Consider the following 14,210-nt stretch of genomic DNA (forward strand, 5'->3'; position numbering starts at 1 on the left):
TGGCTCAATATTTGCATACCTGTGAGATAAATATAAATAAATATGAAATAAATGTACACTCATAGTGCAATACCACACAAAACATTTCTGTAATGCTACATGAAAAAAGAGACATGAGCCAGTATATGAAAAACAGTAGTTTCCATAATCTTCCTGTTTCGTACTCCCCTGCAACTCACCTTCCGATGACTCAACGGTCTTAGCGGAAACACCGCTGTTTCTACATTGCACATCTCAGCACAATGACAGATAGCGTGTGATGTATCACACATCTGACGGGGCTATTGCGACAAGTCTATTCTCAGTTCTTTCACGTGAAAGGGAGGCTGCTGGAAATGTCACACTAGCACAGAACCACTTAGACACACCATTTTAAATCCGAGACCAATAATAATATAAGATATAACGCTTTCCGTACGTGTAGCCTACATTAGATGTCTTTTAGACACATTTGTAAAGAGTTGTAAATGTCTCAAAACTCAGTTCAGTTCAGCGCAACTTTATTTGTGTATCGCTCTCTATTTGTGTAGCGCAATGGACGTTGTCACAAAGCAGCTGTACAGGATACCGGACCCGATACACCAGGAATTTAGAACATAACCAGGAAATTTTTGCGATTCCTATACATCATTAGACACTTAGTGAGCAAAAGTAATGTTACGTGGTTTATTGAGGATCCCTATGGGTATTTGGCAATAGGAGTGTGAAAACATTGGATTAGGCGCTTTCGGACCGGAGGAACTTTTTCATTGTTCTTAGAGCTGTTAGAGGAAGTACCCCCTTTTTTGTGTGTTCGCGCTGCAGGAACTGAAGACGATCATAGTTCTTAGAACGCTGTTTTGAGGGACTTTTTTAGTTCCTACTTCAGGGTAGGTATTCTTCTATTGAAGCTTTCAGTCCCTGGGCTCTTTTTCCAGTATTGCTCCTGGGTGAAGCTGAACTGCAACCTGAAAAAACTCTAAATGAATGAAATTGTTATATTTACAGAAAAGGAAACTTATGGAGTCTTTCTTTTATTATAGTTTCTCATTGTAAGATGCCGAAGTTGCACGCTCAAATTTCGTCCGTTTTCGCTCTCTTAATACTGCACTCTAGCGCCATCTTTGGGGGAGAGTATCTCTAGAATCCGCGAGATGAGAATTTCCTAAGGCCTTATCGAAAAGTCTTATGAAATGTCGATTAGAGGTTTAAAGGACTTTGTGATTTGTGCGATGTAAAGTTGTGTGGTTTATGTTCTATATAACTCCCCGCCATTCTGTCTAAGTATGCTTAATATGCATTATGAGATCAGGCAGAATGTATCTGGTCTTCGTGACAGCGTAGCTGTACCACATCATTTGCCTCCAATCACAATAGGTCTGCTACAGTTGCCAAAAAAAGCTTTAGAAAACGCGACTCCATCCGCATCATTACTACCCGGGGAAGTAGTGCGCATGCGTATTAGTGACAAGAAAAAGTCAGGAACAGAAAAGGGTTGAGGTGGGATCCGAGTCTTTCTATAACACTAATGAATCACTACTGAACACGAATGAATACTTTATCTGCTTTAATTGTCGTTTATTTCGTTATTTGGTGTGAGCGACCCAGAACTGTGATTTTACATCCCTTCGTTATACTTGCGTTAATGTAACCTAGCAACGTCCAGATCTAAGACAATATTACCATTATAGAACTTGTGCAGATGACATTCTCCGACAGGTTAAATAGTTCGGCAAATAACGAGCGAACCTAACCTACGAGTAAAGATGGTGTAAATAGAAGATTTCTAGAATTAGAGAGAGAAGCATTTCTTTATTTGATCAAAGGGAAACAAGGGTGAAAAAATTACAGTATGCAGTACCCACAGTAAATCAAACAGAGGTGAAGCCCCAGTGCAGGAACAATAAAACAAGCACATTTGTGGGTCTGGATTCATTTTAATTCTGTTTTTTAAAAAAATGTACAGATTGCAAACAAACAGCTCAGCCTGGACAGAGAGATCTACCATGGCAAAGTGGAGCTCCATTAAAGACATGTTGATTAGAGAGCTGTGTAAGCTGAGTCAGCAGAGTGAGAGACAAACACTGAACAGTGTCAAAGATCAAACACACACGCACATGTACAACCTTCCTCTTGAGCTAAAAAAAAAAAAAGTTTTACACAAATACAAATCTGACAACAGAATATCAAGATCTATGTGTATTAGAATCACAACATCATTTAAAAACAGAAAATCTTTCCCAGATCAAAGTCACTGGCCAGGCAATTTCCTCCATTTGCATTCATAGAGAGGGGGCAGGGCTAATTAAAGATTCCAATAAAACCATCTTGGTCTCACTCTGCTCAAACTTCACAGGTCACACACCCCCCAACCCCCAACCAATCAAATCAAGGCACTAACTACTTCCCTCCTGTCTCTCCCTTCCCTCATCATCCCAAAGTATCGCCTGAATACAACATAATACAGTATCTAATGAAGCCATGAGCCAAGAGACCACACACCTGCAGTAAAAGTTGAAAAACACTAACATTGCCTTTATCAGTTCCAGTTTGTAGACGTTTTTCCCATTCTAATGTATATCATTAGTCAGTTATCCCTGGCCTAAAACTTCTACACCCTCACAAACCTTTTCACAATGAGACCGCTATACTCCTTTTGTTCTTCGGATCGAAACACATTCCTAATTTACATCAAACATTGTCGATTCAAATCTAATTTTATCATTAAAATAAAAGAGGATTGATTTTGTTTGTTTGTTTTAAAAGAAAGCAGCGCTGCAGTAGTTCTCCTTTAGTTTCCTTGGGTGAGATTGTACTGGTCTGCCCGCCTGCCCCTATTTAGCTCCACACGTGACGTTTGCAGTGCTCCACCGCCTGAGACACGAAACAAAACAAAAACAGAGGTCAATGCAAGAGCTTCACATCACATCAACTACTCAAACATGCTACATAAACCATGTTTCTCTACAGAACTGCCATCTTATTGTTCCATCATAACCCCACAGTTGGCCTGTTGGTCAGTGTGCGGCGTGATATTGGAGTTGGTCATTTATTTTGAGACTTACATTACAGCTCAGTGCAGTGTCCATGTTCTTACACCAGAAGCCTGGTCCCCAGCTGCATTTCTCTGTCCCCAGCAGCCTGCGAACAGCCTCAGGACACGCTCCCAGCTTCTGTAACACACACACACACGCAGGTCAGACACACCCAACAGTCAGCACCTCTCTGCAGAAAAAAGGTGTGGTGTGTGAGAACTCACCATGCAGACAAAGTCTGGGTCCAGGGTCTGAAGCAGGAGCTGAATGAGCAGAGGCTCATACTGTTCCACCAGCTGGTCACACTGCACAGACAACACACCAAGACTACATGACAAGACTGCTCCAAAGATCAGAACTGTTATACAGGCAGCCGGTGACAAGCCAACTACACTTAAACAAAAAGGCCCATCCCACCCATGGATGCTGATTAATACCCTAAATGATTAACATCATTTGTACAGCGTCAAACAAATGACTGTTTGCTAATAGCTCATTTCAAACATAGAACAGATTTGATTGGCTGTCAGTGGTTGCTTGGTAACAAAACAAGAAGTCTTGAAAATGTTTAATAACTATGAAATAGCCTTCTCTGCTGTCTGTATAATGTAGTGTGGATGAATGGAGTGATTTATTAGATGGTTATAGCATCCCGTGTAATCAGGCCAGTCGGGGAGTAGACACACTGACAGAGCAACCACCATGGCAGACTGGAGAGGGTTCTGGCATTCTACAGCTTCACCTGCTTTACATGTGTAAATTACAGCATTCCTTACAATGAGCTCATGACTAAATACCAGGTCACGTGACTGGAAAACAAATGTTTGGAGAACAGTGGCGTCAGGTTAATGGTTAGTCTCCTCTTTGCTAAACACAGCTGACACTCCTGCAGCCCATCTCACTCCCATGTCAACACCTACCTCGCTCCTGTAGGCCTCGGGCAGGAAGTTGCAGACCTTCTTCACAGCCTCTTCGATCTCTGCCTCGGTGGCGTTCTGCTGCAGGATCCCGTCAACATAGCGCACTGCCATCTTACAAACATCACAGAAACCACCGGCCTCAAACTCAGCCTTGTCCATCACCGCTGGAACGCACAGAGCCACGGGGTAGGAGAGATAAGACATTGCCTCAAAAAAAAAAAAAAAAATCAAACGCAAGGGCGTTCACCTGTCCCTTTGACCAAAAAACTATCAAAATGTCTTTAACAAAAGTCCCTCTGGGTCCTTTTTGAAAGCTGGAGGTCTAAAAATCAGAAAATGGATTCAGAACCTACTCAAAGGGAATTCTGTGAACTTACAGACAAAGGCGCGGCTGGCTTCTTTGCACAGTCCCAGAACGGTGCAGACAGTCTTGGGGTCGGCTTCCTGTACCAGCAGGTCAATGATGGCCTGGCCGTAGGTCTCAATCAGGTCCTTGCACTGAGCTCTGACTGTTGAGGGCAGCAGAGAGCACACCTTCTCCACAGCCTGCAGCACCTTCTCCTACAACACACAACAGTGTTAATAAGACACCACCAGGGGGCAGTATATCACCGACATTTATTTAACCCAGTCTGAAAACACTACACAATACTACACGCATAGAACTAAGGACTTCCCATTTCTAGTCCTAACAACCTACAAGATGGCAGAGTCACACAGATTCACACTACATCAAAAAGTGCAAATACTGGTCCCTAGACATGGAGAAGGGACAAACAGTGAAAGATGATCACTCAAATGATTTCTGGGAACACAGGAATTTTGAGATAACTGTCCCGCATTGTAAACACTGTTTGTCTCCCGTCTCTCTCTGCATCCAATGACACGGACTTGGACGCAAGACTACTCATGTGATCACAGCCTGCCAAAGCAGTCAAATCAAACCGTCCTCTACCAGCATGACTGACGTGTTCTGAATGATTCCTGAAACAGTGGAATGTCATACCTCAGACCTCTCCTCCTCCAACAGGTCATCCACCTCCTTCATCACAAACTCACAGATGGTACACTGGGGGGAGTCACGGGCACGCACCAGTGTCTGCGCGCACACACACGTACACACACACACACACACAGATTAAACACAGATTTATAACAATTCTGTATTCTGTTATGCCTACATGTCACCTACATGTTAATGTCCTAACTTTGTTTGCTGTCAGAACTGTCCTCACATTAGGGTAATATTAGGTGCAGCAACTGCGTTAGGGCGAAGTTCACTGCAGAGTTAAACAAATGGGTGTAGTTTGAGCCGCGTGGAGGTGGACATACTTTGGCGGGCTTGCCGACGGTGGCCTTCTCCACTTTGGTGGCGGGGAACATTTTAACAGCAGGGATGGCATCAGCAGGGGCAGACTTGGCAGCCACCAGGTCCACCATGGGAACCACCCGATCAACCCCGGAACAGAACCCAGCGCGTTCACAGATGTCTTTGGGTTGCTGAAGGGAGAGGAATTTGTTTTTAAAAAAGCAACATGTTAGCAGCTACCCCAGACCAAAATCCAAACACACCCTCATAAGCCCCTGTATGGACACTGTAAGCCATGCACTTTGAAGAGGGAGTCCTCAGACCCTGGTTGGGGAACTTCTTCAGTCACACCATTCTTCTGTTAGACAAATCTATGCAAGTCATCATGCTTAGAACACCATGTTTAAATCCCACAGTCAGTCTTACAGGACCAAGGCATTCAAAGGGGTTCAAACACTCCCAGGGGCCTACAGGGGAGGTGGCAAAACAGGTTTTATGTCTGAGGCCTCTTTAAGGAGCAGCCTCAGAGCCCAGTCAAAGTGTGAGACACATGTTCCACTTGGCAAAGCACATGCAGACTTGTCTGGATGCCATACCATGGGCTCCTAATGTTAACTCGACATTACAAGTGTAAATATTCCCATAAGTGATAAATTGAGGTGAGTCACTAAATTCTACATGACAGAACAAGTTAGAGGGTTAAAAAAGAAAAAGTCATCCAAACCAAAGCAAAGAGGCAGAACAGGTGATTAAACAGACAGAGAGAGGACAGAGAGCAAAAGCTAAGGCGGACACTATAGGCCAAACATAAAGGCTCCTACCTGCTCCTGTGGACCAGAGCACAACCAGAGGGAGAGAAATGGAGACAGAAGCAAGGCAGCAAATGAGAGGAAGAGAATCGAAAAAAAACAAAAAACAACAAAAAAAAAAAAGATACACATTATTAGGAACATGAATGAGAACAGCAGACAGGCAGAGTGACCATGTAAGACTGAGCATGGCCTGTGCTGAGGAGGTAAAACAGCACCGAGGGGTGTGTGTGAGAGTGTATTTGGCAGGCATACTACACAAACACCTGTTGTCAAAGTGTAAATAAACTAAAATCAACCCAATTCCAAACTGAAAAGATCCACCTAACCAAAATGTCTTTGTCCTTGCATTGAGAAAAGAAACACACACACCACTCCTTCCATAATAACTCACCATAGACATGAGCTGCTGCACGACAAGAGGAGCGTACTGGCTCACATACTGTTTACACTGTGGGAGAAACAAAGAGGCAGAACTTTAATATGGGACACTGAGCACCAAACCAATACTGAACCAGATAAAGCTAAGTGCCAGGGTTGAGAGGGGGGCTTGAAAGCGGTCACTGGCATTTGCCCGGTGTTCATACTATGTCAGCCATGCCAGGGCCCAGCAGGTCACACTGCTTCTCAATCTCTGCGATAAGGCTGTTGACAAAACTGGCATTGCTCTTGGCCTCCTCCTGGATGTCGCTGAGGAACTTCACACAGTCCGCGCACACGTCAACGTTCTCCTGCAGGACGACAAACAACTCACATCTCAACACAAGGAGACTGTAACAGATCTGCTCTGAGAAACAAACCTCACACTCTGTCCCTAGGCAAAATAACTACGACAAGTCATCTTGAACACGCCTAACAGAGCCTCATGAAAAACAAGTCTTTATAAACCCTAGCCTTATGCAGCTTTACCTCTTTCTTGGGAGGCTCCTCCTGTTTGACAGGCCCCTGGGGGTACAGAAGCTGGGGGACGTTTAAGAGGAAGGGGGCCACTCTCTCCGTCAGGTCCACCTGGGGGATCTCATTGGACATGAGCTGGAGTCTGGCTAGAGCTGCCTGCTGGGATTCACACAGGCCCATAGCCCCACACACCACATCTGGGTTCTCCTGTCAGAGAGAGAGAGAGAGAGAAGCAGGCCAGGTCAGAGTCTGTCCACATACACCGAAAGCAAAATACGCTGATCTACTTTACAATCTGGCATGCCATTATGGATTTTTTTTTTGTTGTTGTTGTTGACAAGAGGGATAAACAGTTGGTGTTCTCATTACGTAGGATGTAATGCAGGCCAAACAAAGGGCGGTCTGTTAAAATAGGCACCCTCCCTCACTTGGCCTTGGCCTCAATACCACCCATTGATTCAACTACCTCTCTGATTCCAACCACAACACTACACGCTTTTCACAACCGCACTCTTCACCTTAAAATTTCAACTGTATGACTCCCAACACCAACCATTTAAAAAGTAGCAGTTATCACTTCCTCTGTTATATCAAAGCTTCAGTAATTACAATGAAGTGTAACTAACATTTAATTAGAGAACCGAATACACAGAAAAACTTAATGGGATAACAGGAGAGATGATCAGAACACTGTGTGCATTAATCATTGGGTACAACTGTTTCAGAGCAGAAGAGGTTTGGTGTCCTGAGACAGACTGCTGTTCTCAGAGCAGTTCTACTCACCAGCTCTCCTTTAATGATGCCCATAAGGACGGGGTAGTAGCTGTCCACGATCTCCTTACACTGGGAAGCCAAGCCCTCATCAGGAATCAGCTGGCACGTTTTCTCCAGGTAGGTCAGGATTTCAGCCTGTACACAAACACTGCTGAGTCAGCCATGCAGTCTCACAGCCAGCCACACGGAGGTAGAAAAACAGAAGTGTGTTCAGAGTAAAGACAGACAGATTGACTGACCTCAGTGGCATTGTCCTTCAGCAGCTGGTCTACCACAATCAACACCTCTTTACACAGATCACATGGCACTGATTTCTACAAGGAAAAGATACAAATATGAAACGCTTCCACAGACAAATATATAATAAATATGGACCATAACACTGTACTGTAGTCACACTGACCATCTGAGGCTTATTCCACACAGCCTGCTGGCAGTGAGTGACGGCATTACAGATGGAGGCTGTTTTGACATTCTGGCACCAGTAGGGGGGGCCACGGGCACACTGCTCAGTACCCAGCAGAGGGCTGGCCACAGCTAAGAAAAAGAGAAGAGAGAAAAACAGACAGAGTGAGTATTTACACTTTGTTTTCTTCACACTGTGACACATGGCCATTAGTGTTAGTAACGCTGTAACACTAAAGTGTATGATGCTGACTGAACATAGTTTCTTTTTAGAGGTGACCAAACAGGACTGTGTTCCTCTCTTCAGGTCCAGGCCTCAGGCAAGAGATCAATTTGGTGAGGGACACAACATTTTTTTTTTTCCCTATTTCAAAAAAGCTCAATAACAAGCAACCAAAAACAAGTGAAATCCTGTCAGCTTGCATACTCAATCCGATTTAAAGCAAACAGCTACAGCTTTGCCCGGACCTACTGATCAGGCACCAATTAGCAGGCGTACACACTTTCTTCTCTGGTACACAGGCAAAGCCTGAGGCCTGTATGGGTGACTAATTTATTATTTAAAAAAAAAAACACAAATCTAAAAAGGGCAGTTACAAAACCTGCTCCTCATTTGAATGTTTAAAAGACAAGACATATCGGACCACAGTGTAGAGGGAAATGATATGGAATAAAACCCTTGTCACTGAAATCTGAAACTGTCAAACCAAAATATGGAAAGTACCAGAAAAAAAAAGACAAGTCATTTTAGCTGGGAGTGGACGAGTCTGTGCAGCAATGGGGAACTGAAAGGAGTCCAGTCAAATGATACCTGACCACACTAACTGATCACATGAAACTGCAAGTGATTTTTTTTTGTGTGTGCGCGCGCACATCACCCCCTTGCGTTAATGGTTAAGAGTCAGGGGGCTAAATCAGCCACTCAGAAAACACCAGCACGATAACACAGAAAACGCTGAAATGCTAAAGTCAGTCTGGTCTGGTCACAGGCACGTCCTATGAAAAACATTTCACAGAATGTATGAGATCTGTGACAAGACAAACTAAGAAAACTGCTCTTGAGCAATCCTCTTCCCCTGTTCCTCTCACGCCCTCTAGTCTAAACAGCTGGAAATCCTGAGTTACCCACTGTTGATTTTACACATGCAATACGAAAAAAAGCAGAAGTTAACGCACACTGAAACAGCAGATCCTCAAAAATGGACAATTCAACACTCAGCAGCAAAGTCAGGAGAAGCCATAATTAGCAATACAATCCAGTATCAAGTCAGCATCACGACAGACTATGATAATCACATGACTTGATGATGAATATGGAATTGGCAGTTCGTCACCATGACAACAGAGTCAGCTCATTAGGATTGCTTACCAATAAGGACAAAGGACTACCTCTTTGGTCACGCTACATCCTGCTGTTTGATTACAGCCAGTCTGGCTGACCAATGAACTCTCACCTTCATGTGGCGAAACACAGGTCACAGAGAGCTCAATAAAATAGTTAACTCTGAACAGTGTAAAAAAAAAAAAAAAAAAGCTGACTCTGAGCAGTGTAAAAGCAGGTCACAAGCCCAGAGATCAATGTGACTGACAATGATTAACACTAAAACAAGAACAGACCACTAACGTTTCTGTTTATGCTGATTACTGCAAAGTGGGGCAGCTACTTTTGTGATTGATTTCTCTTCCCTGGCCAAATTGTCTCCATTTTTACTCCTTTCGATCACCTTCTCTCCCAATTTAGTCAAGTCCAGTCCTCTCTTATTTCTGTTCTCTACCGTTCACACAACACCCACACTGGACAACCACCTGTCTCTTCTGCTACATATGGAGTCACTGCCTGCTTCTTTTCTCCAGAAAGCAGAGGACTTTTCTGGAAAGACACTCACATGGAAATTCACACCATCCACCACTAATCTGCCACCCTAGACGGGACTGTCCAACTCCCGTTAGCTTCCAAACTCATGAGCGCTGCCAACAGCATTTGTGTTGATTCCTGGCTGAGCTGAATGCATCACTACAATTTGTCTTCTTGAAATCTGTTTGTATTTAAGTGATCCCAAAGTCCTAGAATGAGTTTAACAAGTTATGTGCTCGTCATGTCCTTTTGGTTCATTCAAATATAAAGGACAAGCTCCTCCTCCACTTCAGTGTTGAGTCTGGGGGGGGGGGGGGGGGGGGGGGGGGTGGTGTCCTACTTGTCCAGAGAGTCTCTTTAATGCATAGGTCCTATTCTGGCAAAACTTTTCAGGTTAAATTGTCTTTCCATGAAATTCTCACTTAGTTTAATCTGAACTAGAAAAAAAAAAACATCAGCTTAAGAGTAAGCCTGGGAGGTTGCGCCATTTTGTGTCACAGTTCATATCTCTCACAAAATCAAATTAACTGACTTCATGACAGCTGGGCAATATGCATAGCCTCACAAAGATCTCTAAACACCCTCAGTGCTGTAGAGTGTTACTTTTCATAAATGGTCTTTTTATTAGGAAGTAGTATGTGGGCAGAGGCCTTTTGAAAAATTAAGCTCAGTAGCTGGCTCTGATTTGTCTAGGGTAACCCACATGACAAACCACAAAAAAAAAAAAAAAAAAAAAAAAAAAAAGAGCAAAAAGAGCTTTGCAGAACAAAAGCACACATAATCCACCACTGCACTGTCAAGACTCATCACACCACTTAGACACATAAAAAAGAGGAACTCCCACAGAACAGGGCCTGTGTCTTTAAGGTTTTGGTGACAATGGGACCACCCTCTGTACAGATTCAAAGGTGAAGTGAAAAGAGGAAGGGGAACAGAAAGAAGATGTCCTAACTTTTTCACTAAGTCACACAATTCAACACAAACTATTACAAAAAAAGGAAGGAGGACATTAAAAGCCTCAGAACTGTCTTGGACACTCAAGTACTCTTGGCTGAAGTGTGAATAGCTTGCTAACTTCAACAGTGGGAATTTTTATCTGGAATTAGGGCAAAATGTCACAGACCAAACAGGACCAACAGACAACATGTGTACAAAAAAACAAAAACATTTGAGCAGAGGAGTTACACACACACACACACACACACCTTTATAAGATGGATTTCTACTCACTTAACGAGCCCACCGAAAGGAAAAAAAACACTCTAAAATTACATACTGTGGGGTGGATAGAACCATCTGTGCAGACGCAACGGGGAAAAGCCAATTCCATCACTATCACACATACTTCGCTATCAGAGGTTTGTGTGCTGAAGCAGAATGTCGCTGTGTAGGAGGATAAGATATCTAAAGTGAAATTCCTGCTGAGACTTTTCACAGTTGCCAACAGAAGAAAACGTCCCAATACATAACAAGGTGGGTTACATAAACACTGGAAACCGAATCATGAGAGCGTGGCCGTCAGGGCGCACCAAGAACACTTGACAATACAGAGAGAGAAAACTTTCATTGTGCGGGACATTATTAATCGACATGAATCTAGCATACTTGAGAATACTAAAACTAAATCTAAATTGCAGAGGCAGAAAACTCAAATCGTATTAGACGATAGCATATTCAGTTCACAAAGAGTGCAACACTATGACCTGATTACCAAGTACAAAACATGACGAACTAAGGCCGCTACAGCAGTGGTCGGATGACAATACGCGTACGCTGCGACACTCGTGATAATGAATCATCACCGATTTTTATCTGCATCACAAAATCAACCAGCCTGGTAACTGTGGTTATCATGGTGGGGCCAGCTGCTTTGGTGTATACAAATTAGGTCATCTAGGCTAGCCAACAGCTTAGTTCCAACAAGTAACTCAGCTAGGTTAACAACAGCTAGCAATGGGTTCATGAGAGCCTCAGGTAGCGTGCTAGCTGGTTTAGCTATGATGACTAGCCTAATTAAATTAAAAATGTTCCATTACTAATGATAAATTACCCCAGAATAACACTTGACGCATTACAAATTTTCAACCCACGGAAGACTGAACCACCTTTAGCTGTCCTGCTGATGTCATGCTAGGCAACTATTCTAGATTAGCCATACTGCCTCTGTTTTTTCAACAAACAAACAACGACTGTGTAGGGCCCAAGTAGGTTCTAACGCGTTAATGTCGATTATCGCCTCATTTAAGTAGTGTCGACAATAATGGCCGCACTTGTTTAACAAACAGCATCGACGCCACTGAGTCGGTTAATATCGCTAGCAAACTAAAAATTGAGGCTACGTCGCCTGGTGTGGCAAGATTAGCGACCATTTGAGTTTCTATGCGTTAAATTAATTTCAGTAGCGAGTAAGTATGTTACCAGTGGAGACGAAGAGAAGTGTGAGAAGCAACATGACTTCGCTGCCGCGATGTGTTCTAATTTTTCTATTTCTTTGTCTTCTAATTCGTCCTTCCCTCCGCCGTATTATAAGTACTGGTTGCTGCACTGCGGAATTGAAATTATCTGGTGTTTATATGATAATTGTCAGGTGACTGCTTGACATGTGACTGCTGCTGGGGCGTGTCCCACGAACGATCATGTAGGCTAGGTCCATTTTTTTTTATGACGTTTTTATTTTTTCTCAGTGCCAGTCAATGAATTAACTTGAGCGGCAATTACTGAAAACAAAACCCAGTTATATCGCAAAAGAATAATGAATTATTTTGTTTTTAGTTGTCCCTTGCAAATCGATCTATAAATATTTGTTTTTGGATCTGTTTGAACATTGTCAGCAACGTATATTTATTGGATAACAATAACTTTTCAATCAATAGCAAAAAGGTAATGGCAATGTATTTGTGCCTCACTGGTCACTTACTTCCTGTTCATATTATGTGACGCCCCCCTCCCACCCAAATTTCATATCGAGTTAATGCAATTAGTTTGAAAGCGTGTTTGATTGGTGCTTGTCGGTTATACGTTAACACACAAAAGAGACATGTTTTCTTGGATCACTGTGTCTAGCGGAGAAGGCGAAGTGATTCGCGTCAAATAAGGGAAGTAAAATGATTGACGATTTTTGTTAGAAGTCCAAAGACAGCGTTGGTGTCCGACATTGAGTATATATTGCTTAACTGTCACAATGACACAAATTAGTACAACAGACAGAACACACCAATACTTGTCATGGAGTAAAAATGTAACAGAAGTGAAACTGATCCACACTGTAATATAATTCAAATGCGAAGTCGGTTTATACTTAGAATACGTTTAATTTATAAAATATACAATTAATAGATTACAGGCAGCATTTATATACCATATTCAGGAGGTGACTTATTCGACGTATCAAATCTCCAGTAATCCCACCGCCACCAGAATTGATCATCAAATCTTTTCACTAATTAAGGCCTTAGAAACAGAACAAGGCTTCGTTGAAGTGAGTCATTGTATGGAATGACTTTCGGTTCAGTAGATTTGATTAAAAGATTTAGTTTTAATACATAGGACATATAAATAAGGCAGAACACTGAATTTGCTTTCTCTTGCTCTACACAAATTCCATATACATGAGTCCTTATACAAACAGTAGGATGTAGGAAAGTCTTGGCCAAAGATATGTTCTGAAGTCATACATTATTAATATCACATTTTAGGTCCATAAATGGACCTATCTGGTCCAGCTGGTTAAACCACTTGTTTCTGAGACTTTTTACAGATTGATGCAGAATGATCTGCCATTTTTCTGCCTGATGGGATTGATTAAAATAGCTGTGAGGATTTCTGATGGAGGGCAGTCAATCCAGGTGAAGACAGAAAAGCAATGCGGAGGCATTTTTGAGCAAATGATAAGGGACGGAAGTGAGTGAAAAAAAGTCAAAAAGTACTGCACAGTCACTTAGGTGGAACAGTTTGCCTTGGCAACATCATCTTACACACTATTCTAATCTAGCTCCACTGTAGAGCAAAAACTTCAAACATTAACAAGCCTGTCACGAGCAGCTGTCATGCTAATGAAGTTACTTTTCTTTACATACATAAGGGTGAGTAATCCACCCATGATTTATTAGTTGCAATAACATAACCAATCTGGCTCCAAACTCAGTAAACCTCTGAGACTCTATTAATAGTCCAGCACTCTGAATACTGAGCCTGGAAATGATTCAGAACGACTCATTACTGCTCAAG

General features: G+C 42.7%; 1 protein-coding gene across 4 annotated transcripts; it reads right to left on the bottom strand.

Annotated features, from left to right (window-relative positions):
• Window positions 1–1,771: 1,771 nt before the first annotated feature.
• psap (prosaposin) lies at window positions 1,772–12,549 on the bottom strand. Of its 4 annotated transcripts, none has more exons than XM_030770435.1 (15): window positions 12,402–12,549; window positions 8,127–8,260; window positions 7,963–8,037; window positions 7,733–7,858; window positions 6,962–7,156; window positions 6,640–6,780; window positions 6,447–6,503; window positions 6,065–6,070; window positions 5,267–5,434; window positions 4,941–5,033; window positions 4,312–4,495; window positions 3,935–4,098; window positions 3,239–3,319; window positions 3,045–3,152; window positions 1,772–2,853 (listed from the first exon to the last, which is right to left on the bottom strand). In XM_030770435.1, the coding sequence occupies exons 1-15, from the start codon at window positions 12,433–12,435 to the stop codon at window positions 2,818–2,820; spliced, it is 1,602 nt and encodes a 533-aa protein (XP_030626295.1). In that variant the 5' UTR covers window positions 12,436–12,549; the 3' UTR covers window positions 1,772–2,817. The 4 variants fall into 4 exon arrangements, with proteins under 4 accessions (XP_030626295.1, XP_030626293.1, XP_030626296.1 ...); XM_030770433.1 differs by having other exon boundaries at window positions 6,640–6,783; XM_030770436.1 differs by lacking the exon at window positions 6,065–6,070.
• Window positions 12,550–14,210: the final 1,661 nt, after the last annotated feature.

This window comes from Chanos chanos, chromosome 4, assembly GCF_902362185.1.
Source record: "Chanos chanos chromosome 4, fChaCha1.1, whole genome shotgun sequence".
Lineage (NCBI taxonomy): Eukaryota > Metazoa > Chordata > Actinopteri > Gonorynchiformes > Chanidae > Chanos > Chanos chanos.